At 51.8% G+C, this 26,238-nt stretch overlaps 1 protein-coding gene and 1 non-coding gene across 4 annotated transcripts; both read left to right on the top strand.

The window, feature by feature from the left end:
- The first annotated feature begins 6,658 nt into the window (after positions 1 to 6,658).
- On the top strand, positions 6,659 to 25,138 carry Dao (D-amino acid oxidase). 3 transcript variants are annotated; one of them, XM_040289367.2, is made up of 13 exons: positions 6,660 to 6,794; positions 6,867 to 6,982; positions 10,480 to 10,677; positions 11,531 to 11,732; positions 14,170 to 14,284; positions 16,527 to 16,603; positions 17,055 to 17,120; positions 19,174 to 19,228; positions 20,259 to 20,363; positions 21,428 to 21,510; positions 22,308 to 22,425; positions 23,268 to 23,366; positions 24,618 to 25,138. In XM_040289367.2, the coding sequence occupies exons 4-13, from the start codon at positions 11,539 to 11,541 to the stop codon at positions 24,747 to 24,749; spliced, it is 1,044 nt and encodes a 347-aa protein (XP_040145301.2). In that variant the 5' UTR covers positions 6,660 to 6,794; positions 6,867 to 6,982; positions 10,480 to 10,677; positions 11,531 to 11,538; the 3' UTR covers positions 24,750 to 25,138. The 3 variants fall into 3 exon arrangements, with proteins under 3 accessions (XP_077895082.1, XP_040145301.2, XP_040145304.2); XM_040289370.2 differs by lacking the exon at positions 10,480 to 10,677 and having other exon boundaries at positions 6,661 to 6,794; XM_078038956.1 differs by lacking the exons at positions 10,480 to 10,677; positions 20,259 to 20,363 and having other exon boundaries at positions 6,659 to 6,794.
- Trnav-cac (transfer RNA valine (anticodon CAC)) lies at positions 12,594 to 12,669 on the top strand. Its single transcript has one exon. It is a non-coding gene; the product is annotated as a tRNA-Val (tRNA).
- Positions 25,139 to 26,238: the final 1,100 nt, after the last annotated feature.

Below are 26,238 nucleotides of genomic sequence, written 5' to 3'. Positions count from 1 at the left end.
TCCATCTGCTGATCAAGGAGATTGAGAGGACCCTAGAGAACAGGAAGCCAAACAGTGCACATTCTGCAAAGAAGAGGGTCACTGGAGAGGGAAATGTCCCTGATGCTTCCAAGAGGAACCACATATGGTCAGCGAGACCCTGACACATCCTGGCAGACAGCACCACTGCTAGAGGAAAGCAAAAGGACCCAAGAGGCTTCACGTATGTCCCCAAGAAGAATGATCTCTGAAGAATCTCAGCTGACTCTTAAGAATAGATAGGAACAAGGTCAGTTTTGACCAACTCAGACTTAAATACCTGTCAGGAGAGCATAGCCTGAGCACAGTCCTACGAGGACATTGAAAAGGAAAAGGATTCTTTAAAATTCAACTTAAGATGTACACTTGTGTCAGCCCTACCAAAAGTAAATAAAGCTGGAGGCTAGAAAGGAAGGGTTCTTGTGTGAGACGGCCTAATAATAATGATCACAAAAGCTCTAGAGTTCAAGTTTGTCCTGAGTTAATTTGAGTCCGATCACACAGACCTACAGATCTTCCTAACCTCCTACATTGATAAACTTGACCTGTTTTCCACTGGTATGATTATGAGTTACTGTCCTCATGGTTTTTACAGACGGGCTGAAATACTAATTGCATTTGTGCTGTTTACAAGAAAAGTAATGCTTCGCTGTCTTATTTATTCTTAGCATGATCCCTGCCCTATGTATGTCTTGTCCAGTCACTGGCCATCTGCCACTGTGGACCTCTGGCTGCTCTGATGTTGAATGCCCTTAACTGTCCATGTCTCACCTACTGGAGAACAAGGACTTTGGGTTGCTTCCCCCAACTTTGACCCCTCTTATCAGGAAGCAGTTTGGAGATGTTGTTGCCCATTTTTTCCCCATAGAAATGAAATGCAGAAATTGGAATGTAACCGGGGTCCACTTTATGCTTTGACTACAGCCCTTCTGCTCTGCCTTTGTAGCTTATTTTTAAAATGGATATGTTTCTTTCTCTTCCGCTCTCCCCCTCCATAATCTCAGGGGAAACAGGATTACCTTTCTTCCCCATCCTAGGAAGATTTATCTGTCCCCGAGCACCCACCCACCATAGGAACAAAGTCATCCAGACTGTGGGGATGGCACCAGGAGATCTCAGAAACGACTCTCTCCCAAATTAACATGTGAATTACCACTCCAGACAGAGAACACACGGAATGTAGCCTTTGACTCACCTCTTTAAAAGCTCCCTATTCCTGCTGATGGGCAGGATCACAGCCTCTTAGACAGGAGTCACCTGTGTTCCTTCTTTGCTAGCAAGGCAATGAACTTCCTTTTCCTTTTTCTCAAAACCCTGTCCTTGTTATTGGATGGGCATCGGGGACAAGGACCGAGGTTTCTGCAACATTGCCAAGATGCTGAGGCTGGCTTTGAACTTGTGATCCTCCTGCCTCAGCCTCCTGAGCCCCGGGATTACAGCATGACCCACCGCACCCAGCTTGCAATCTTCTTTATATCTTCTGCATTATATAAACTAACAGAGGGTGCTGTAATACTTTGAAAATTTATAATAAAGCTAATTTCATATGAAAGAGAGAGAGAGAGAGAGAGAGAGAGAGAGAACTTGTGACCTCAACCCCTCCTCCAACCTGGGGTTCTGATTTCCATAGAGGATTCTCCAAGACTTGGCCCTGGCCTGAGCCCTTCAGAGCCCCAGGAGGTGAGGAGTTTGTGTTTTTCACCAAGAAGCCAGCAAGTGGATCAAAACGGCCTTTGACTGGTCAAATAAACAGAGATTGCTTCCAAAGATCTGGGGCCTCCTGCTGTGATGGTCAATGAACCCTGAACTTGAGGGTGGTAGAGAGGGCTTGCTCTCCCCTGGCTCTCTGAGTGGACCCCACACCCCTGGGGGACCTGGGACATATCCCTTTCTTTATTTGGTTTCTTTCCTTCTTTCTCTGTCAGTCTCCCTAACTATAAAATGGATGGGTTCAACCAGATCAGTATTCCTCATTCTGATAAAGATAAGGGGCCAGGCGCAGATGTGCACCCTAAGGCTGAGGCAGGAGGATCTCAAGTTGGAGGCCAGCCTCCACAACTTATTGAGGCCCTAAGCAACTCAGTGAGACTCTGTCTATAAGTAAACTACAAAAAAAGGGCTAGGGAAGTGGCTCAGTGGTTGAGTGCCCCTGTGTTCAATCCCCACTACCAAAAAAAAAAAAAAAAAAGAAAGAAAGAAAAGAAAAGTAAGGGGATATCCGATATCCCGAGGTTTGGGTTGAGATAACAATAAGCATGTCCTAAGTTCATTTTCCCAAATTAAATAACAGTTCTGGACATGCCTTTTTGCACTCAGCTCAGGGCTTTCTGAAGCCACAGCCCCCCTCCAGGCCTGCAGCATAGGCACAGGTGACGGAGGCCACTCTGCATTCTTGGTTAAGCTCTTGGTCATGGTGACAAAGTGACCCAGCCGTGAACTCTGGCTGTCTGGGGAAGGGACAACAGGTACAATCCTGGGTAATCTATCTGCTGGATCCAACAAGTCTGACCTGGATTGATAGCTGGGCCTCTGCTTCTACACAGCGGGGCTGGGAGCAAGGTCTGTCTCTGTCTCTCTCTCCTTCCTTCTGTCATTCCCTTTCCTCCTTCTTCCTTCCCTCTCTCTTTTTGTCAAGTACATTAATCTTATTTTTAAGCATGAAGTTGAAACAATTTTGCTTGTGCACACACTCCTGTAATCAACACCCAGGTTAAGAGACCTGTTTCCAGCATCTCAGAACATTTTCTCCCTCCTCTCTCAGACTTAGCCACTTTCCCACACCCCCTATCATGCTTTTCAAAAAAAATGGGAATGTAAGGTGCCTGGCTTCTCCTCCCTGTAAGACTGACACTCGTTCTGGTTGTTGTATTTTCTTTTTCATCACTGTGTAATATTCCTCCATGAGACTGTTTGAAAACACCACTGTTTGGCTGATAAACATTTGACTTTTGGCTGATAAATATTGCCGGGGATTTAACCCAGGGATGTTCTACCACAGAGCTACTTCCCCAGCACTATCAAATTTTTATTTTGAAGGAGGGTCTCACTATGTTGCCCAGACCGGCCTCGAACTTTCTTTAATCCTCCTTTCCTAGACTCCCCAGTTGCTAGGATTACAAGCATACACTACTGCGACTGGAAGGAAACATATTTTTCCCTTGGGAATTCTGCAGATTGAACGCAGAGCCTCACGCACATTAGGCAAGCACTCTACACCTGATCTACATCCCCAGCCCAGGGACGTTCTTATACAAGCCTTTTGACCAATCTGTGTCTTCATTCTCTTGGGCATCTATGACAGAGTGGGATGCCAGTCTTAGGGCAGGAGGATGTTTGGCTTTAATGAATATCGTGGGCACATTTCTGGTTGTCAGCACTGACGAGGGCATGATAATAACAGCATCTACCTTACAGGGCTGTTTTGATATTAAATGAGATCATCCAGATAAGTCTATAGATCTGGTACCTGGAAATCACAAGACGAGCTGGGCATGGTGGCACACACCTGTCATCCCAGTGGCTCAGGAGGCTGAGGCAGGAGGATTCCAAGTTCAAAGCCAGCCTCAGCAACCTAGCAAGACCCTTAAGGAATTTAGCAAGAAAGACCTTGTCTCAAAAACTAAAAAGAGCTGGGGATGTGGCTCAGCAGTTAAGCACCCTTGGGTTCAATCCTGGTAACAATTTTTTTTTCCCACAAAATATAATGTGACTAGGAAGTGAGTGGGAAAATATAAAAAAAACATATGGCTAACTTCTGTGAACTTCTAAGTGCTTCAAGATGTATGAGAGGCACGAGGAACTTGGACCAGGATCATTTGTAAAAATGACACATGGTCGGCTGGGGCTATAGCTCGGTGGTAGAGCGCCTGCCTTGCACCTGTTAGGCACTGGGTTCGATCCTCAGCACCACGTAAAAACAGATAAATAAAGATATTGTGTCCACCTACCACTAAATAATTCAATAAATAGATAGATTGGTAAAATGAATGTTTAAAAATTACAATAAATATCATACATGGTCGACTGGAGCTGGAGCTTAATGGTAAAGTGCTTGTCTAGCAACTGGGAGGCACTGGGTTTGATCCTCAGCACCAGATAAAAATAAATAAATAAAATAAAGGTTTAAAAAATACAAGAACAGCTGGATCCAGGGTCCTAAACATGGACGTGCACCCGAGGAACTTTCGGATCCGGGGGCCTAAACATGGAGGACTGAGGAACTTCCGGATCTGAGAGCCCAAAGATGGACATGCACCTGAAGAACTTCCAGATCCGGGGGCCTAAACATGGATGCCTGAAGCATTTCTGGATCCCAGAGCCTAAACATGGATGCCTGAGGAACTTCCGGACCCAGGGGGCTTAAACATGGATGTGCACCCGAGGAACCTCGAGATCTGTGGCCTAAATATGGACGCCTGAGAAACTTCCAGATCCTAGAGCCTAAACATGGACGTGCACCCGAGGCACTTCTGGATGCTACGGCCTAAACATGGACGTGCACCTGAGGAACTTCCAGATCCGGGGGCCTAAATATAGACGTGCACCCATCGAACTTCCGGATCCTGGGGCTTAAACCGGGACATGTGCCTGAGTTCCGGGGACCTAGACATGGATGCCTGAGGAACTTCCGGATCCGAGGGCCTAAACATGGACGTGTCCCTGGAACTTCTGGGTCCTTGTGCTTATAAAGGGCAGGGCGTGACTCTTAGAAGGGATGTGGCCCATGAAGGGGAGCTGAGTATGGGGCCTGTTGGGAGGCAGCCTGAGCTGTTACACCCTGAACTTGAATGTGACGGTGGCCTCACTTCCCAGCCTTCCCCTGGGTGTCACTTCCTCCCCTTCCAGGAGGTGCCGGGGAGGAAGTGAGACCAGGGGCAGGGGCCAGACCCTGAGCAGGGACACTGTCTTTCTCCTCGCTTAGCCAGGTGCCCGGCCTGGCTGGGGACAGGGACGCCTTGTGACAATGGCTGCCTCCTGCATCCCTGCCCCAGGACCTCAGGGACCTCAGGCGGGGACAGTTGTTGATTCTCCCCTGGCCGCTGACCTTTAGCCCCGGGGTCTGCCCAGGGAGAGCTCTGTCTCCCAGAGGGTCAGGGGGCCCCTGTGACCTGCTGCTCTTTATCCACTGTCATCCTGGGCAAACACAGGTCAGGACACCAGACGCTACTGAGAGTGACATCTCCTAGATGGGCAGCTGGGGACTTTGCTTCTGTCCCCAGGCCTCTGACACCAGATGATCCCCCCCAGAGACAGAAAATAACCCCACACTGCCCGAGACTTATTTTTAAGGTTTGGATTCTGAAATTTTCCTGCTGCCACGTTCTTTGTGAAGCCAGTTTTCAACAGAGACAATATTCCAGGGGGAAAAAACAAAACAAAACATGGAGTCAATCAAACCAAGCTGACACATCTGGTCCTCCAAGAGAAATCTGGATCAGAAGGAGAAGAGCCATTCTCAACTGGAGAAATCATGAAGTTCCCTTGTCCTTATTTTGTGTAAGCAAGATAAATAATCGGATGTTCACTCATCAAATTATTTTTGATGAGTGCTTGGCTCATAGGAAAACTGATTCTGTTTTATGGAATGAAGTGTTACCTGATTTTAAAATTTAAAATGAAGCCAATTAGGATTGTTAAATCACACTGTCATAATTCTGTTCTTTGATAGCAGAAATAAATAAACCTTTTTTTTTTTTTAAATACAAAAACAATGATACATGGTGCAGGTGCTGGGGAACAGCTCAGTAGAGTGGTTGCCTCGCATGCACAAGGCCCTGGGTTCAGTCCCCGGCACCCCCCCACACACACACACATACACACAGGATACATGGTGTTGTAAAAAAACATTCAAATGAGAAATGAAAGGTGGGCTTTACCCCGTCCATTTTTTTCTTTTACTGTGAAAGAGCAAACACTAGGCACTGAGTGTCCCGGTGCCTTTTCTTAACGTCCTCTTCCCCCTGTCTTGGGTGCTGCTGGAGGTCAGGAGCCTGGACCACCCCAGCTGGCCGGGGGAGGCCTCCACAGGTCTCGGTGGCCTCTCTCTGCGCCTCAGCCTCGCCCTCTGCGCATAGAGCAAGGTGCCCGAGGAGCCCTGGGCTCCCCCAGTGCCAGCTCCAGGTCTGGTCTGGGCGGAGGAAGGGCCTGGAGTCCTGCCGCTGGTGTCTCTGGGATACAGAAGCCGAGGACCACGCAGGCTCCCAGCCCAGACAGGCGTCCCCTCAGGTCCCTCCTTAGTGTTGTCTCTCCGGCGTCCCAGAATGGCACTGCCCTGGCCAGCCTGCCCGGGAGCCCCTGTCCTGTGCCTCTGGAGCTGCCAAGCTACCACCCCCACCCTACAGGCCGGACCCACTGTGGCCCAGGGAACAGCCCTCCTCCCCTCTGCCAGGGTGGCAGCAGGAAGAGAGAGGATCGTCTCCAGCTGGCCAGCAAGCCAGAGCTCCCTGTGCCCATCAGTCTTCCAAGAATGCCCCCCACACACGCCCTCCCCCAGGCCTGTCCACAGGGGCTTGGGATCAGCCAGAAAAGTCAGGGACTTCTGTGAGACGGGGAGCGAGGGAGGCGTGTTCTCCCTGCCAGGCTGGGTCCAGTCCCGGGGAGCAGCGCGGTACTGTGACCCACCCCTTGCACAGTGTCCCATCCACGGCTCCGGACTTTGACCTTGCACTCCTGTTCTCCCCGGCAGGCAGGCAGGCAGACAACCCAGAATCCTGCAGGAAATAGAACCTGCACCCCCAGGAGCTGCCTCGGTTCTCCAGACGTCTCTGGCACGTGGGGTGAGTGACAGGTGCACCTTTGATCTGGGGGTTGGGCGTGGGCGGAGGGATCTCATGTCCCAGTGTCAACAGGCCAGACTTAACAGCAGTGCCTGAGGCAGGCGACGGAGGAAAGAAAGGACAGAGCGCTTTGCACCAACATCTCCCAGAGGTGAAGCTCGAGCCTTGGAGTTGGGCTGGGATTGCAGGTAAGGAGACTCCCCTCCCGAGCCTGGGTTTCCTCATCCGGAACACAGGGGCCTTACTCACCTCTATCTAGCAGGGCGGATCTGGACATTAGAGGAGGTGACTATAAAATGCTCCGGGTAGAATCAGGCACTTAGCAAGTACTCAATTAACGATCCTTATTATTATTATCTTTGGGAGGGAGAGTGGGTAGGCTGGTTCCGTTTTGTGGTGGTCATTGCTGAGTTTTTTTTTTTTTGTTGTTGTTTGTTGTTGTTTTTTGTTTTTTGGTACTAGGGATTGAACCCGAGTCCAGGGCAGTTAACCCCTGAGCCACATCCCCAGCCCTTTTTTAAAAATATATTTTATCTTGAGAAGGAGTCTTGCTAAATCACTCAGGGCCTCCTTACTTTGCTGAGGCTGGCTTTGAATTTGTGATCTTCCCGCCTCAGGCTTCTGAGCTGCTGGGATGACAGGCCTGCGCCACCGTGTCCGCCTATTTTATTTTTTTTAATAGCTTCGGTTCCATTTTAAAGATAGACTCTGAAAATACCAACCTCATAAGACACAGCCACGTGGCCAACCTGGAAGAGCCGACTCATGCTCACTCGCATACCTCACCCGGGACTCTGATCTTCATAGGACCCATCTTTCATGTTCATGAGCATGTAGCCATCAAAGGCAGAAGCTGCCTCAGAGGGCTTCCTAGGACAGAAGGGAGGTCTTCTGCAAACAAAGCCGAGACTGAGAGGCAAGCAGAAAGTGCCAAGTGCCAGCTGCCTAAATATTTCTATGACACAGGCAGAAAGCCCAGCTAGATCTGGGTCAGATCTGAATGCATTTCACGCAGGTGGTGTGACCTTGGGTGAATGTCTTCCCCTCTCTGAATCTCTGTCCCTCCTATAGAATCAAGATGATACTAAGCCACGTCCCCAGTCCTTTCTATATGTATTTTTTAGAATCTGGGTCTCACTAAGTTGCTTAGGGCCTCACTAAGTTGCTGAGGCTGGCTTTGAACTCGAAATCCTCCCGCCTCAGCCTCCCCAGCTGATGGGATGACAGGTGTGCACCACCAGCCCGACCCACCTCTTGGAGTTGTTGAGAGGATTAAGGGGCTTGGGTCTGCACTGTGTCTTCATGTGTCTGGCAAGAAGTAGAATCCAAATTATGTTGGTTCTCCTATGGGTCTGTCTTTGCACAGGCTTTATAATCAAGTGCACATGCGCACACACACACACACACACACACACACACACACACACACACACCACGCAAAATAACTCCAGCTGCTTCACTTTCCTAGTTGAAGGAATTGGCATAAAATAGGGGAGAAAGTCAACACTGTTAAAAAAGCACCAGCAAAACAGCAAGAAATGGTTGACTTCATATCTGATCTCTGCACCAAGTCCAGAAGTTCATTTCCTGGGGTTTCACCTGAGGCTAGGTCTGTCGGATCCTGTAGTCTGGGTCCCAAGTCTCATGAGAATCTCAGGCATTTCTATTCACCCTCCACGCTGGAGGCTGCTATCATCTGGTTCAAACTGGACTCATGGTGTGCGTTGCTTCCTAAAGACAATTACCTTGGGATCTGGGACTGTTTTGTCTTTGATTCTCACCGACACACTACAAACCCCATAATGTTGCACTTGAGGGTTTTGCAGATGCAGGACTCTGAAACATGAGCTGTTTCTCCTGATCTGCTCCACCTTGCGATTTTCTGAATGGCCAGACTTGCCAGCCCCGCAGCAGCAGCAGCGTGTTATAGTGCTCAAAGATGGGAGTCAGGCTGGCCTGGCTTGTCACCAACCGGGTGTCTCAGGCTGTGAGCTCGCTTGTCTGAATGTGTCACAAGGACCATACTAGATAAGGCACTTCAGATTCTTAGCACAAGCCAGGTGCCGTGGCGCACACCTGTCATCCCAGAGGCTCTGGAGGCTGAGGCAGGAGGATCGAAGTTCAAGGGCAGCCTCAGCAACTTAGCAAGACACTAAGCAACTTTGTGAGAACCTGTCTCTAAATAAAAATATAAAAAGGGCTGGGGGTGGCACTCAGTGGTTAAGTGCCCCTGGGTTCAATCCCCTGTACCAGAAAAAAGAAAAAAAAATTTTTTTTAAGGATGCAGGGAACCGAAAACATAGTAGTAGGCCTCCATTTCCCCAACTGCACAAGCTCGATGAGCTCATCTTTAAAGTTTTGCACTGGAAAAACCACCCTGCGCTGTGTTTGACCCTCTTGACCCTGGGCCTGTTCTTCCAGAAGGTTCTGGAAGCTGCCCATGGTATTGCCCCTGATCCGGGTGTTGCTCTGGGTCCTCTCTCTTCTCTTTGCCCTACTTCAGTCCAAAGTCTCTTCATTTCCCAGGAGCCTCCCAAGCCTCCTCTAGCACCCCCCCCCCACGTTCCTATTTTATAAACAGCCCTTTTTTCTCAGCCCTTTGCTGATTTCCTAGGCAGAGCGAGATGGAGAAAGGGCAGCTCTAGAGAGAGCAGACCTAGGATCCCAGCCCAGCTCACCCAGGGCTCCCTGGACTCTGCTGCCTTTAGCACTGCAGGTGTGCATCCTGGGAACACCTGAGTCCTGGGCAAACCCAAGAGGTTGCTCACTCTCACCCCGTCAGGTGACTTGCCCAAGATCCGATAGCGGGTGTGTGGCAGGGCCGGGCTGCAAACCTGGAGGTGTCTGACCATCACTCTGAGTTGTTACGGCCACCTGCCCTTCCCCCAACCTCCGTGTTATCACAGGGAATTTGGAAATTGAAAGAAAGTTCCTCTACTCCTGAGCCTTTTTGTGATTAATGTACACAAGCCGTCAGCTCTCCAGCGATTCCGGAGGAATGGTCAGAAGGCCCAGAAAGGGGGAGGAACTTGGCAAAGGTAACTCAGCAGGCGACACCACAGGTGACACAGCAAGTGACACAGCAGGCTGGAAGTGAAGCCAAGTCTGATGCCTCTTTCTTCCTCTGGCCTCCTCTATGGCCAATGTTTTCTTTCCCCTGTGGTTGTCACAGGGCTAGGGGACAGAGAGCACCTGCTCTGTGCTAGGGCCTACTCAGTGTGTCAGGCACCATACCTAGAACTTCTGCAGAGGTTCCCGATTAACCCTCAGCGCAACCCGGGAGATCGGGGTCACCCTTATTTTGCAGATGAGGTCAGCCATGTCTGAGGAAAAGAGGGTGCAGGGGAGGCACAGCCACCGTGATGAGGTCTGTCCCCCACCATCAGCCCCTGTATCCAAGCTCAGACTCCAAGCTGGAGGGAGAAGGGTCTAGAATGACTCCTCTCTCTTTGTTGATTCTATCTCCAATTTGGCTTCTGACCGCCCGCAGGAGTCCAGTTCTTGCGGGTTGGAGTCATTTCCCCTCTTTTACAAAACTAGGCCATATTGGGAACGTCCCGCTATTCAGGGCCACAGGCTGAGCGGCCAGAGCCAAGGACCCCAGGAGGCCAGTTGGGAAGAAAGAGAGGGAGAGTGGACTCTGGCCCTCCCGAACACAAACAGTCCTCTTGTTCTGCCTCAGCAGAAGCTGACAGAGCAGTTCAAGGTCAAAAGCTAAACTTCAGCGGGGCCAGCCGGCCAAGCACCGCGAGTCAGGCTGAGTCTCAGGCCAGTCCGACCCTGGACTGAGGGACTCAGAGCCGCGCATGCGCACAGCCGGTCGGTGTTCACTCGGGTGGGACTCCAACCCCAGCAACACCACTCCTTGGCTGTGTGACTCCAGGTGAGTCACTTCCTCCTCCTGTGCCTCCGTTTCCTCATCTGTAAAATGGGACTAAATAGCAACAGCCTCCATCTCAGGAGACTGTTGGGAAGCTCAGGTGACACGGTGCATGTGAAACCCTCAGCGCCGGGGGCTGGTGCGTGGCAGGTGCTTCACGAAGGTCACTAAATCACTTCTGCGCTGGGCACCAAAGTCTCATCTGAGGTACGGATGACTGAAACTTGAAGGAAGCCCACGGAGCAGCTTGCCTGGGGTTAGAGGCAGGTAGGTGGCAGAGCTGAGGCCGAAGACTTGAAGCCAGACCCCACTGCGCTAACCTCTAGGCCACCCAGGACACTGTCATCCAGGGGCTCTGCCAGGCCCTTTGTATTCCCAGCCAAGGGATGGGACACCTGGCAGGCTTCCCAGAGAAAGCCCCACCACTCTCCGGCTCTTTGACCTCGGGCAAGGCCCTTCCCCTCCACGCCTCAGTGTTTCCACGTGAAAAATATGAAAATTGATCATTGTGCATCTTTGGGTCTTGATTACTGAGGACATTAGGGCTTGGCAGGCCTGAGTCACACGGGTGGCGCAGGCCTGTAACCCCAGGGACTCAGGAGGCTGAGGCAGGAGGATTGTGAGTTTGAGGCCAGCCTCAGCAAGTAAGCAAGACTCTGTCTCAAAATAAAATAATAAATAACTCAAAAGGACTGGGGCTCAGGGGTGACGTGCCCCTGGGTTCAATCCCCAGCACCAGACAAAGCAAAGGGCTTGGTGGCGCCTGGTGCCTTCCGGGCCTCCAGGAGACTGCGATCGCAGTGATAGCGGCGGAGATGGGGGCGAGGATGGCGAGCCTCACCCTTCCTTCTCGCAGGCGGCACGATGCGCGTGGTGGTGATCGGCGCCGGGGTCATCGGGCTCTCCACCGCCCTCTGCATCCACCAGCGCTACCACTCGGACCTGCAGCCGCTGGACATGAAGGTCTACGCGGACCGCTTCACCCCGCACACCACCACCGACGTGGCAGCCGGGCTCATCCAGCCCTACATCTCCCCGCCCGAAGACCCCCGGGAAATGTGAGTGAGGATCCCAGAGGGTGGCCACGGGGTGAGTCTGCAGAGAGGGCACTCCCTGTCAGGGTGCCCATCACCGAGAATAAGTACCCTTGGAAGCTCTGATCCGGCATGACATAAGGAAAATACCTATGAACTGGGCAAACCCACGTATTCTGAGGCAAAGGACAGAGGAGAGTTGAATCAAGGAGTTTGAGACCAGCCTGGGAAATATAATGAGACCCTCTCTCGTGTGCTCAAAGAAAGAAAGAAAGAAAGAGCCAGGTGCTGTAGCGCTTGCCCATAATCCTAGCATCTTGAGAGGCCGAGAGAGGAGGATCACAAGTTGGAGGCCAGCCTCCGAAACTTAGTGAGGCCCTGTCTCAAAATTAAAACTAAAAAGAGCTGGGGATGTGGCACAGTGGTGAAGTGCTCCTGGGTTCAATCTCAGTTAAAAAAAAAAAAAAAAAGGAAAAGAAAAGGAAAGGAAATACTCAAGGATATTCCCTCTACTCTAAACCACATACTGTGTGCTCGGAGGTTTTGTCTCCATTCGTTCCTGAGGTAGGGTCAGTGTCAATACCATATGTATTGACGAATCCATAAAATTTCTGAGCAGGTGGATCAATGCAAAGGTCATAACTGGGCACTGTGGCACATGACTGTAATCCCAGTAACTCGGGAGGCTGAGGCAGGAGGATCACAGGTTCGAGGCCAGCCTCGGCAACTTAGTGAGGCCCTAAGCAACTTAGCAGGACCCTATCTCAAAATAAAAAAGAGATGTGGTTCAACAGTACAGTGCTCTGGGTTCAATCTCTAACACAGAAGAGGGAGAAGGAGGAGTTGCAAAGGTCTTTATATCTATTTAGAAAGTACTGTCTATGGGCTGGGGATGTGGCTCAGTTGGTAGAGTGCTTGCCTCACATGCACAAGGCCCTGGGTTCAATCCCCAGCACCAGAAAACAAACAAACAAACAAAAATACTACCACCTGCTTCAACAAGTGGACAACCCTTCCCCCTGCAGTGAATAATGTCTCAAGCAAACCAATAAAATATTCTCTTGTGGATTCCAAAACCAGTGTTCCTGGTCAGTGGGCAGCAATTCAAGAGCTCCCTCCCTCTCATGGCTTTGCCAACCACTGACATGGCCCTTCTAAGGGCTTCTAAGGTCACTGCCAAGGTGACCTCCAATGTTACCATTCTCATGGGCCAGTGTTGTGCAGTCTCCAGCCAACACACAGTCACATGGCCCCAGTACACGCAAGTGAATCTAGAAGCTGTAGTTGATTTTTAAAATTTATTTCTTATTCTAATTTGTTCTATACGACAGCAGAATGCATTACATTTCATATTGTACATGTAGACGACAATTTTTCACATCTCTGCTTATATACAAAGTATATTCACACCATTTGTGTCTTCATACATGTACTTAGGGTAATGATGTCCTTCTCATTCCACCATCTATTTTACCCCCATGCTCTCTCCCACCCCTCTGCCCTATCTAGAGTTTGTCTATTCCTCCCATGCTCCCCCTCCCAACCCCACTATGAATCAGCCTCCTTATATCAGAGAAGATGTTGGGCATTTGTTTTTTTGGGGGGATTGGCTAACTCCACTTAGCATGATAGTCTCCAGCTTTATCCATTTACCTGCAAATGCCATAATTTCATTCTTCTTTAAGGCTGAGTAATATTCCATGGGGTATAAAGCCACACTTTCTTTGTCCAATCATCCACTGAAGGACATCTAAGTTGGCTCCACAGTTTAGCTATTGTGAATTTTGCTGCTATAAACATGGATATGGCTGTGTCCCTGGAGTACAGTGTTTTTAAGTCCTTTGGGTATAGTAGAAGTGTAGTTGGGCTGTGTGCACAGGGTTCGGAGAGAAGGCACGTGGGGATAGCAAGCTGATGTCTGCCCTCAAGGTTTACAATGGGCAGGGGTCTCGCGGCCAGTCTGTATCATCGTCCCCCCAAACCAGGTCAGAGCCTCCTTCATCGGAAATCATCAGCTCTGTGAGCCCCAGGCAGAGATGCCCATCCCCTTCCTGCCTCTTCTCTGTCCCTTAATGGAGTGGAGGCTCAGCCTGTCATCCCAGCGGCTCTGGAGGCTGAGGCAGGAGGATTGCCAGGTCAAAGCCAGGCTCTAACTTGGCGAGTCCCTGAGCAACTTAGTGAGACCCTGTCTTAAAATAAAACAGAAAGGGCTGGGATGTGGCTCAGTGGTTAAGCGCCCCTGGGTTTAATCCCTGGTAGTAAAAAAAGAGAGGGAGACTCCATCCCATTAGTGGGGGAAATATCGGAAGAAGCGTAGACATTGGAGCAGCGCAGGCTTGTACCTAGTAGGCGTCTGGATTTTGGATGCCTCTCCACCACCTCATCATACCCCCAGCTGACCTCTGAGAATTACTGCCCAGCTCAGGACATCAGGTGACACTCCTGTGGGTGACCCTTGCAGGGACTGGAACCAGCAGACCTTTGACTACCTCCTGAGTCAAGTCCATTCTCCCACTGCCGACAAAATGGGCCTGGCCTTAATCTCGGGCTACAACCTCTTCCGTGAAGCTGTTCCGGTGAGTGAGGACTCCTAACTTCAGATTCCAGGAGGCTGAGTCAAGGCAGCAGTCTTGGGTTCAAGCTGCGTCCACTTTATTTTAATTCATAATAAAAAAAATTGGGGGGGTGGTGGGGGGAGAGCAATGGAGTCTGGCTCTGCTGCCCAGGCTGGCCTCAAATCCCTGGGCTCAAGTGATTTTCCTGCCTCAGCCTCCCAGGTAGCATGAACCTCAGGCATGTGCCACTGTGCCTGTCTCTAAAAATGCTTTTTAAAAAACACAGACAGAATCTAACAGGCTTCAAGGGCACATGCCTATCATTCCAGCTACTCAGGAGGCTGAGGCAGGAGGACTGGTGGAGCCTGGGAGTTTGGGGCCAGCCTGGCACAGACAGAATGTAAGAAAGGAAGGAGGGAGGGAGGATAGACATGTGTATGTGTACATGTGTGTGTATTATATATAATATATAATTTATATATGTACATGTAAAACTTTTATTCCAAATTTTGTTATTAAATTGGCAGATACCCCAAATCTCTGATGAACGGGCGGATCTAGCCTTTGATTGGTATGGGCAAAATTTACATGTTCCAAAGTCATGATGTCTTGTGTCCCCTGAAGTCCAGGGTCTTTACGATGTGATAGCAAAATCGGCGCCAGGCCCTGTCCTAACTCTTTGACAACCAGTGGCTCCTTTAATTTTTATAATAATGGGGAGTCAACTGCAGACAGGAGAACCGAGGCTCAGAGAAATGGAGTGATTCACCCGGAGCCACAGAGCTTTTGAGAGAGAGAGTGCTGGGGTTTGAACCCAGGGGGTCTGTGATCTCGGGATGCCCACATTGGGACAGCAAAGCCGTTCAGGATGGGCTCGGGCTGTTTGGAGAGGGTGGGGTGGCTCAGGCCCAGCCCTGGGAGCTAGCTCCCTCGTTACTCATTCTCCAAGTCTGTGCTACGGATCATTCGCCTCCTTATCTCTGGTGCTAGGATAATTGGCCTTGCGCTATCTCTTTCCTGTCATGGGGCCAAGAGAAATGATTGTCCCAAACAAGAAAACGGAGTCTCCAGTCATTCGAGAGATAAGGTGGCAAATCTGGGGTTTCCACCCAGGAGGCCTGGTCCCATGTGCCCTCTGCCTTCTACTCTCACCCTCTGTGACTGTCACCGGTGCCCCTGATTCTCCCCCATTTATGACCTCTCCCCTATCACTCACCTCCAGCCTCACCCTTACCCTGAGTAGAGTGGTTAAGAACCTGACTGTGGGCTCTGGATAACGGCTTGGTGGGTAGAGCGCTTGCCTCAAATGCACAAGGCCCTGGGTTCAGTCCCCAGCACCACACACACCAAAAACAAAACAACATCAACAACAAACAGAACAATTTCCGGGTGCAGTGGCACACACCTGTCATCCCAGAGGCCCAGGAGGCTGAGGCAGGAGGATGGCGCATTCAAAGCCGGCCTCAGCAACTTAGTGAGGCCCTGAGCAACTCACCGAGACTCTGTCTCTAAATCAAATACCAAAAAATAGGGCTGGGGATGTGGCTCTGTGGTCAAGTTCCCCACAGTTCCATCCCTGGTACCCGCAGCCCCAAAAGCAAGAACCTGAACTCCAGAGTCAAATAATTGTGTGGGCTGAGGTCTCAGCTTCACCACTTACCACCTGTGTGAGCCTAGACGAGCTCTGAGCCTCCATCTGTCCCTCTGTGGGATAAGAAGAGCATCCAGCTTTCCCACGGCTGTGACTAAAGGACCCAACCAGAGTAATGGCAGAGCAGGAAAGTTGACTTGGGGGGACTTACGGGTTCAGAGGTCTCGGTAGACAGCAGGCTGCATTCCTCTGGGCTCGAGGTGTAGCAGGACATCATGGTCGAGGAAGCAACGCAGGTGATCGTCAGGAAACAAGGAGAGAAGGATTCCACTTTCCAGATACAATATATATTGCCCATAGCCACGCCCCCCGTGAATCACTGCCCCAGCCACACCCCACCTGCCACTGGCCACCACTGAGTAACTCCATCAGGGATGACTCACTGGTTAGGTTAAGGCTGGGACCCCATCATTTCTCCTCCAAACCTGAGCTTTGAGAGGACACCACCTCTGGACCCTCACCCCACCTTCGTGGCTGGTTGTGAAGATGAACTGGATCTCTACGCGGGAAACTCCTGGGACCCAGCCTTGCACACAGGGCCGTCTAAGTCTTTGTTATTTCTTTCTTACCGACTGTCACCAATCCTTGTCCCTCTTCTCTCCTGCTCTTAAGGACCCTGTCTGGAAAGACATAGTTCTGGGATTTCGGAAGCTGACCCCCAGAGAGCTGGACATGTTCCCTGATTATGGGTAAGGGTACCCTCAGGGGCAGCTGGGCCAAGGCACCGCGGAATCCACACAGAACCATCCTGTGGGCAGCAGAGAGAGGCGCCCAGCTTTCTGTGGCCCGTCCTCCCCTGGTCCCTGTGGTGCCCTGGTCTCCTGATGCTCCGTCCAGCTCCTTCACAGAGGCCTCCAATCCCACTGCCTCCGGATCCTCTCCTCACCCCACCCTGTGCCTGAATCCCCTCTACCAATGGCACATCCCATCTCCATTTTTATATTCCAACGTCAGGGATGGCTTTTTCTGAAAGAAAATAGCTCTTTTCATTGAGCTCAAAATCGCTCCCTCCCCCAGCCCCATGAATGTCACCCTGTGATTCTTGGGGACCCACAGAACAATACTGACCCCACCTCCACTGGTCAGCCTTCCAGTCTAACTGGGGCTCTGACTTGCTGTTTCCTTTGGCCGGGACTCCAGCTACGGCTGGTTCAACACCAGCCTGATCCTGGATGGCAGGACCTACCTCAAGTGGCTGACGGAAAGGTAAGTTCAGACCTCAGGCCCGCGGGCGCCTGCCAGGGACCCTGCTGGGGGACAGCAGTGTCATGGGGTTCCTGGAGGTAGCGCCCAGTCCCCAGCTGAAGAAAACCCTTAGGCCAGGTGTGGGCGCTGTCCTTGGTTCTGATCACCACTGTCCTTGAGACCGTGGCTCTGCACCTGGCTGGGCACTGGAAACACCCGGGCGGCTTGTTAAAGCATTTATTTATTAACAACTTCACAGAAAGTTCTAGTGCATTCTCCTACGTTTCCCAGGTATATTGACACCATTTTTATTTCTTTTTCTTTTTTTTTTTTAATACAGAGAATTTGAGCCCAGGGACACTACCACTGAGCTACATTTTCAGTTCCTTCTTTCTTCCTTTTTAAAATTTCAAGACAGGGTCTCCATGAGGGTTTCACTAAATTGCTGAGGCTATCCTTGAACTTGTGGTCCTCCTGCCTTAGCCTCTCAAGGCAGGGTTGACATGTGTGTGCCACCATGCATGACTATATTTACAACCTAAGACACCTTCTCTCTCTCTCTCCCTGTCTCTCCTCTCAGCTTTGGTGGGTGTCTCTAGAATGTTAACTAATATGGGTAATAATGGAATAATGGATATCCCTGTTTCTTTCCTGATGTTAATAGCAATCTCATGGTGTTCCAAACTAGCAAACACTCGCTTGAGGAATACATCCACATTTATATTCACATACATTCATATTAAGAAAGATTTCATGTATTCCCTATAGTTTACTATTTTACTGAGTTTTTTTTTTAAATTCTGGAATGAATGGTGACTTGTACCAAATAATTGGGGGACATTCCTAAAAATATACATTTCAGGATCCTACTTTACACTCATTGAATCAGAAACCCTGGAGTGGGGTTCAGAATTTATTTCACGAATTTCCCTGGGCCGGGTGTGGTGGGGCACACCTGTAATCTCAGCAACTCCAGAGGCTGAGGCAAGGAGATTGCAGCAATGTAGTGAGGCCCTACCCTAAAATAAAAATTAACAAGGGTTACGGATGTAGCTCAGTGGTAGAACACCCCTGGGTCCAATCCCAAGTACCAAAACAGGAAAGATGATTCTGGTTACCAGCCAGTCTTGGGGACCATTGACATGGTCACTTGGGGACCATTGACATGGTCCTAACCTGGGGACACTTATGATCCCCATTCAGCCTCTTCCAGAAGAAAATGCTTCCAATTTTTCCTTTTTTAAAAAAGTGATCTGTTGCTACAATGTAGCTCTATGTCTTTATTTTTAGCTTATTTTATTTATTTATTTATTTTTTTGTGGTGCTGAGGATTGAACCCGGGAACTCACTTGTGTGAGGCAAGTCTCTACCTGTGAGCCACAACCTCAGCCCCAATTTTTCCTATCTTGAAGGAAATATGCAGATGAAATCATCCCAAGGTCATCCTTCAGCTTAAAGATGGTTTACATCCTATTCTTTGGATATCTTTACTTCTAGTAGTGACAGATATTTTTCCTCGGGGACATTTTTCTTGTGTTGTATATTGCTGGGCCTTGAACCCAGGGCCTCACACATGCCAGGCCACCGCTCTGCCACTGGGCCACATCCCAGACCTCCTCTGGGACATTTCAAGGGAGGGGTGGGTGTCCCCAGCCTCCTCCCTCCTTGTGTCCTGCTTTTGTCAAAGGGGCATTTGGCCTGGGCCCGACTCTGCCCCTCGTCCACCCCAGATCTCATCCCCCTGATGTTACCCAGCCATGAGGGCCGGCAGAGAGCAAGGGAGGGAGGAGCCCGAGCCCAGCCCCTCACTGCCTGACGCACCACAGAACCTTCAGGAAGACGCTTCTCCCTCCGCCATCCACCCAGCCAGGGACTTGGGCCATGTCACAAGACCTTGTTTCCCAGGGGACAATTCCTGGCCCCCTCGTCCCTCAAGGTGCTGGCGATCCAATTGGCCCTATTCTCAAAGAGCCCCCGGTGGGACTCGTGTCCACAGAGATGTTCCCACCCCACCCTCTGGGAGACCGGGCAGAGGACTGAATTCTAGGTGTTTCTGACCCGTGTGGTCATCCAGGTTGACTGAGAGGGGCGTGCAGTTCTTCCTGCGGAAGGTGGCGTCTTTGGAGGAGGTGAGCCGTGGGGGGGATGGGTGGGTGTGGGAGGGAAGAGGCCTCTGCTTCCTGCGGCTGGGCTGGGGGCTCCCAGAGTCCCCTGAGGCCTGTCCCCAACGCTAGTCCTTCTCTGGACCCCAGGAGGACTCAGGCCTTTTGAGATTCTAGGAGGAATCTGCCCGGACATTAGGGGCAGGAATAAAGAACAGTGGAATCCATGAGGCCGAGCCTCAGTGAGCTTCAGGGCTAGAGTGGGATCAGCTGCCCTCCCCTTCCACGTCCAGGCACCTGGGTGCTTCCTACGTCACTGAGGTGGATGTTTCTGAATAGTCCAGGCCCTCAGCTGGGACCTGGATCAAAGGAACAGCACCACCGTGGATGACAGTGGAAGCAGCCACCATCACCAGGCAACGACTGAGCACCAAGAGTGCTGGGTGACTCCACTCAGCCCTGGCACTCAACACCTGGCACGTGAAAGGTGCTTAGTACACGCAGTTACTAGGACTGAGCACTAGTACTCAGTACTTGCGTTCTGTAGTGAGGACCTACCTGCTCTGGGCTGGGCCCTGATGGACCCTTGCGATCCATGATCAGGGCTGAGCTGGGGTGCTGGGGTGCTCATTGCACTGTGTCCTTGAGTGGACGAGTGGCCCGGACACCCACAGAGCTGGGGTTTCTAGCATCTTTCTGCGCCATAGAAGGCCAGATGGGAAGGAGTCAGAGGAGAAGGGGGACATTGGCTTCCTTCTGCCTTCCTTCAGGGTTCCCAGAGGTCTCCCCACTCCACAGCCCCCGGTGCCCAGCTCCTTTATACACAGAGCTGCCCAGGATCTCGGCAGCCTGATATCTGGTGACGCCGGCCCCATTCTGTAATGGGGGCGGCTGTGATAAAGGGACATTTCTGAGGTCACACTGTGGGTAAATGGCAGAAAGGAGATGCTGGGGCACTTCCCTCTGGTCCCCCCAGCTGTGGGTAGGAGGAGGGAGGAAGGCAGAGACAGGGATGCCAGGGTCCTCATCACCCCCCCACCCTGTTGGTTGCTGCCAGGTGGCAAGAGGAGGCGTGGATGTGATCATCAACTGCACGGGGGTGTGGGCTGGGGCGCTGCAGCCAGACCCCCTGCTGCAGCCAGGCCGGGGGCAGGTCATTCAGGTGAGTGTGAGAGTGAGACGCCCAGCTTCCGCTGACGGGAGGATTGTTGTGCATGCTTATTTCCTCTCCGCAGCTAGTGGAAGAGTGGGGAATGTGCGCCAGAGTGACCCAGCCTTTGGGGAACTGGCATGGTAAAGGAGAAGGGCCATCCTGCCTTGTCCACCCTGAATGCTCTTTTGGGATTTCTCTTTCTTTCCTCCTCCTCCTCCTCCTCCTCCTCCTCCGTACTAAGGATTGAACTCAGGGGTGCTCTACCACTGAGCTGTACACAAGCCCTTTTTATTCTGAGAGAGAAAATTTTGATAAGTCTCTCAGGGTCTCACTAATTTGCTGAGGCTGGCCTCCAACTTGTGATCCTCCTGCCTCAGCCCCCTAAATTGCTGGGATCATAGGCATGCACCACAGGTGTGCCCAATGGATGAATTCTTCTTCATGGCAAACAATTTGTGGATATGTTTGTAGGAACAGCTGCTTATGCCTGTATTGTAATAAAAATAGCAAATAGTTATGCAGTGCATACTAAGTGCCAGGCATAGATCTAAGCACAGTGCTTAGTTTAGTCCTTACCACCACCCTTTGAGATGGGTGCTACCATAGCACCGTGGCCATCTTACAGAAGCAGCAGCTGAGGCAGAGAGGGGACAAGTGCAGGCCTGAGTTCACATGTGGTAAATGAGAGGTGGAACTGGGATTAGAACTCAGGCCACCTGGATTAAGAGCCCAGGGACTGGTCATCGTCTCAAGCTGCCTCTCCCTGTGTGCGGGCTGCCTGGGTGTAAGTGCAGAGTGTACATTCGTGGGTGTTGGAGTGTATGTTCTTTGGGTGACAAGGCTCTTCCTCGACACACAGGTGAGCACACTTTAGGGAGCAGGGGCAGCTGTCAATCAGGGTGGGTCTGCTGCAAGGGACAAGCAGTTAGGTGCAGCCTGGGGCCAGGAGGTTTGTGGAGGGGGTGGGACCAGCCCAGCTACTCTAGTTGGAACTTCTGTCTTAGCCAGAAGCCATTCAAGAAAGCCCTTTGATCCTGCTCCCCTGACAAGATGTCTCTGTTCCGAATTACCAGGTGGAAGCCCCATGGATGAAGCACTTCATTATCACCCATGACCCAGAGAGAGGCATCTACAAGACCCCGTACATCATCCCAGGGTAATGATCCGCCTGCTCTAGGGCGGAGGAGGCGCCTTGTGCCCTCTCTATGTCCCCCTGCCTGCCCCGGCCCCTTGCTGAGTGGGGCAGTGCCCTGTGAGAGAGACCTGGCAATCAAACCCCTGGAAGGCAGGGCTTGGCCTCACTCCGTCCGGCTCTTTCCAGGGTTCTTTGGATGACCCTAGTGGTGAGGCAGGGACCAAGGTGCTGGATACGATGATAGTGGGATCAGGAGGGGTGTAAATGGGCAATACTGAAAACGGGAGGAGGGTGACTGGGGTTGATTGCAACGACAGCATCCAGGTTGGAGGGGACGATGTTAGTGAAGACGGTGGCCGCGTGATGGAATGACACTTTTTGGTAGTGGCATGGCGTGACAGCGTCGTCCTGGTAGGAGAGGCAGTGCTGATGGAGTGTTGTGTTGCTTGGCGTCGGGATGGTGGAGCGGTGACGATCGTGGGGTGACGGGGGGTGGCGTGGTATTGACGAGGACATCAGTCCTGTGAGTGGTGGTGATCGCGTGCGGGGATGAGTGCGTGCTGATGGAGATGACAACCAGCAATGATGTGGACAAGGGACAGAAATGACAATTGCAAGGCAGTGCTCATGGTGTCGGTGATGGTGTGGGCAGAGCACTGAATGGGGTTGATGATGATGACCGTGGAGATTTGGGTGGTGACGATGGTGGAGACGATGGTGGGAGTGACTTAGTAATGAGGGCAGGAGGAGGAAGCTCATGATGCTCCGCACGCACCTCGAAGGCTCCGTGTCCCCCACTCCCTCTCATTTTAATCCAGGAGCCAGACGGTCACTCTGGGCGGCACCTTCCAGCTGGGGAACTGGACGGAGCTGATCGATACCCAGGACCATGACACCATTTGGGAAGGCTGCTACAGACTGGAGCCCACGCTGAAGGTCAGGTGGGGACGGGCCTCGGTGCCCTAGACCAGGCTCCTGGTTACTAGGACACTCGAAGACGGGAAGAGAGCCAGGCGGGTGGCGCATGCCTGGAATCCCAGTGACTTGGGAGGCTGAGGCAGGAGGATTGCCAGTTAAAGCCAGCCTCAGCAATTAGCGAGGCCCTAAGCAACTTAGCTAGACCCTGTCTCAAAAGAAAAAAGGGCTGGGGACGTGGCTCAGTGGTAAAGCACCCTGGGCTCAATACCCCGTACCCCCCCAAATAAATAGATAAATAATGAGAATAATAATAAGAGGAAGATGGGAAGACAGCACCCCTGGAACAAGGGGCAGGATAAGTGGACAGATGAGTTCAGCAAGGGACTGTGGGACGCACCGGGATTTGACGATGTCTAGGGAAGTCCTGGCTTCAGGCCCATGAAGTCCAAATGGCCGTGGCTGAGAACTGTCTCCTCCTAAGGGGACACTGCCCAAGTGACCTCGTCCGTCTGCACAAGGAGCAGACGGGCCTGTTACAGCAAGCTCAGTTGTCCCATTGCCTGCTAGTGGTGACAAGGGCTGACAGTGATGAAGATGGGGATGGAGGTGGCGGTGGGTGTTGATAGGGATGAAAATGCAAAGAACAGTGATGACGATGGTGACGAAGTGGGGACCGTGGGTGATATCATGGCAGTGCTTGGTGGTGACGGTGGCACTGAATGGAGATGGAGTGAGAGAGTTGGCACCGGTGGTCGCAGCGATAGTGGCGATGATGGCAGTGGTGGTTCGTTAGGTGGCCTAACAATGGCAGCAGGACAGGAAACCAGGCAGAGGTGAGCAGCTGGCACTTTTCCTTCCAGAATGCGAGACTCGTCGGTGTGCGTGCTGGCTTCCGGCCTGCGCGGCCCCGGATTCGGCTAGAGAGAGACCGGCTCCCTGGGGGACCTGCAGACACAGAGGTACAGTGTGCGCTCCTGGTAGGGACAGCAGCCCTCGGGCTCCTAAGACAACTCTGTTGTTTCCAGGGAAAAGTCCCCCACGGCCTGAGGTCAGGGGCATGGTGGGGACATCCCTCTGTCTATAATGGGGACACTGAGGCTTAGAATGGTTGAAGGCCTGTAGGGGCTTCCTCGATGGCAGCGCCTTGGCTTACTGGAGTCTGTGGCTGAGCAGAACAGGTGTCAGTCCCCAGAGGCCAGCTGGTGTCCTCTGGGATCGGGACAGTTTGCCCCGTGCTTGAGATGAGGCAATTGGAGCTCTGGGAGGTACAGCCTCCTGACCCTGTCCGACGGCTGGTGAGGAGCCCGGCTGCGTGTGTTTTGAACTCGACTCCAGGGACATCTCCCGATATCCATTTTGTTGTTGCTCTGTCCGCTCTCTGGGGTCTCACTGTCACAGGGAAGGTTTAATGAAACCATGGGGGTTGTCCCAAGCTGAAGGGACGGTCCTGAGCGGGGGCATCCCACCCCAGGCATACAGCGTGTGCCTGTGTCTGCAGGGTCGTGTGCGTGTCGAGGGTCACGTGTGTAGATACACAGATGGAGGGGTCACGTGTGTGTGCGTACGTCTGCAGGTACAGAGGGTTCCGTGTGTGCATGGAGGGGTGAAGTGGGTAGGGGTTTGTGTGTGTAAAGGCTTGTGTGTCTGCGGAGAGGTTGTGAATATACAGAGGTGTTGTGTGTGTCCTGTGTGTGGAGGGGGGAGTCAGATATGGAGTTTCATTTCCTGTTGATGATTTTCATCCTGAAAAAGGCCCAGAGGCCTTCCTGGGTCCCCCGAGGGGATCAGCACATCACCCCATACCCTGCTTTTTCTCATGGTGGGTAGAAGAGCTTGTCTGTCGACGGGAAGGGTTCATCCAGCCTGAGCAGGATGGGAGCAGCAGATGGTGACTCAGGGGGCTTCCGACACTTGGATGTGGAGATCTCGTGCCTCAAGGTCTGGATGGGATTCTGCTTTTCCTGTACAAAGCAGGCCCACCCTCTAAGCAGAAGACAAGTCGGGGTCGACCTGCAGCTCCGCATCGATCCCCCTTCTGCTTTCCCAGGAGCCCAGCATCCCACCAAAGCCCCGGGAGAAGCTCCTACGTCGGCTTTGCCAAGGCCTCCTGAGAAAGCTCTCGGGTCTGCCAGGGCACTTGGGTGTCCTTAACTGTGGCACACAACCCCCGCCCCCATCACACTTGGTGACCTTCCCTCTCGCCTCTCCAGGTCATCCACAACTATGGCCACGGAGGCCAAGGGATCACCATTCACTGGGGCTGTGCCCTGGAGGCAGCCAAGCTCTTTGGCAAGATCCTGGAGGAAAGGAAGTTGTCCAGGACGCCAGCCTCCCACCTCTGAGGACCACCTTCCCCAGGACCCCCTGTTCCCCTTGGCCAACTAACCATGGCTCCTAGATCGGCTCTCGCTTACAACCTGCTTGTCCCACCCTGGATTCTTGCAGCAAAGAAGGCCGAGGGGACAGGAAAACACAAGGTCCAGTCCTGGAGGAGAGTCTAGCCTGGACGGGTGCCCCCTCTGATCACTGAGGCCTCTCTGCTGCCTCTGGGTCTGATGCTGTGAAGGACACTCGAGGCTATTACTCCACAAGTCCCCAGAAGAAAGGACAGCTCAGAAAACTAAAGAGACCAGCTTCCTGGAACCCCAGAAAATAGAGGCTAGCTGAGATGAATTCACTTGATTATTAACACTAACATATTAAAGTTTCTGGAAAAGTCCTGCTGCAAAAACATTTACCTGACTGTGTTTAACCCAGTACCTCCTGAACCCGTCTGGCTATGACATCCAGAACACGCACGAGTCCTGAGAACCCACTTGAAGAAATGATGTAGCAGATGTTGTTGTAGGAGGTTTAGGTAGGACTGGGGTGTGGAGGAGCCAGAGGAGGTGAAGCAGGGAACTGGTAGCGCAGGACTCCACTGGCATCAGCTGTCCACAGAGTAGCCTCTAAGGCGGCCCCTGGGAGGATATCCCACCAGGAACCCCTTTATAGACTAAGCTCACCAAGCACCTTCCTGGTTTGTGTGCAGATTTAGCCTCTGGTTTATCTTGGGTCTAGCACCCTTGAGATGAAAAAGAGGCTGCTGGATGTTTTTGAAAGCCTTAAATGAACCTAGGAGACTAAATTAGTCAGGGTTCCCCAGAGGGACAGAACCCAAAGCGTGGATGGACAGACAGATGAATGGATGGATGATGGATATGGATGGATGATGGATATGGATGGATGATGGATGGATGGATGATGGATGGATGGATGGGTGGATGGTAGATGATGGATATGTATGGATGGATGGGTGGATAGAAGAATGGATGGATGATGGGTGTAGATGATGGATGGATGATGGATATGAATGGATTAGATATATGGACGGATGGATGGATGGATGGATGGATGATGGACGGATGGATGGGTTGGTAGACAAATGAGAGGGGATTTGTTAAGGGAATTGGCTCCTGTGATTCTGGAGGCTGAGCCGTCCCATGACCTGCACACTAGAACTCTCAGATACTCACGGCACATCTCAGTCCAAATCTGAGATCTTCAGCACCAGGGAAGACGGTGGCCAGAGGTCTGAGACACTGGGGACAACTGGTGTCAATCTAGAGTTCAAAGGCCTGAAAGCCTGGGGTTCTGATGTCCCAGAGCAGAAGAGCTTCCCAGCCCCGAGAGAGAGAGAGAGAGAGAGAGAGAGAGAGAGAGAGAGAGAGAGAGAGAGAACGCTTGCGTACATTTCCCCTGCCTCTTGTTCTCTCAGGCGCCACTGTACTGCATGGTGCCTGTCTCGCTGAGGGCCGCCCTTCCCCACTGAGTCCAACACCTCACACCTTG

This window comes from Ictidomys tridecemlineatus, chromosome 2, assembly GCF_052094955.1.
Source record: "Ictidomys tridecemlineatus isolate mIctTri1 chromosome 2, mIctTri1.hap1, whole genome shotgun sequence".
Taxonomy (NCBI): Eukaryota; Metazoa; Chordata; class Mammalia; order Rodentia; family Sciuridae; genus Ictidomys; species Ictidomys tridecemlineatus.
The sequence above is the reverse complement of the archived record's forward strand: the minus strand, read 5'-3'. Positions and strand labels throughout refer to the sequence as shown.

Excerpts from the sequence above, each read along its gene's own strand:
- Dao (XM_040289367.2), top strand. The coding sequence starts at position 11,539 with ATGCGCGTGGTGGTGATCGGCGCCGGGGTCATCGGGCTCTCCACCGCC. Across the intron at positions 17,121-19,173 it reads CTCAAGTGGCTGACGGAAAG|GTTGACTGAGAGGGGCGTGC; the intron begins GTAAGTTCAGAC and ends GTGGTCATCCAG. Across the intron at positions 21,511-22,307 it reads ACCCCGTACATCATCCCAGG|GAGCCAGACGGTCACTCTGG; the intron begins GTAATGATCCGC and ends ATTTTAATCCAG.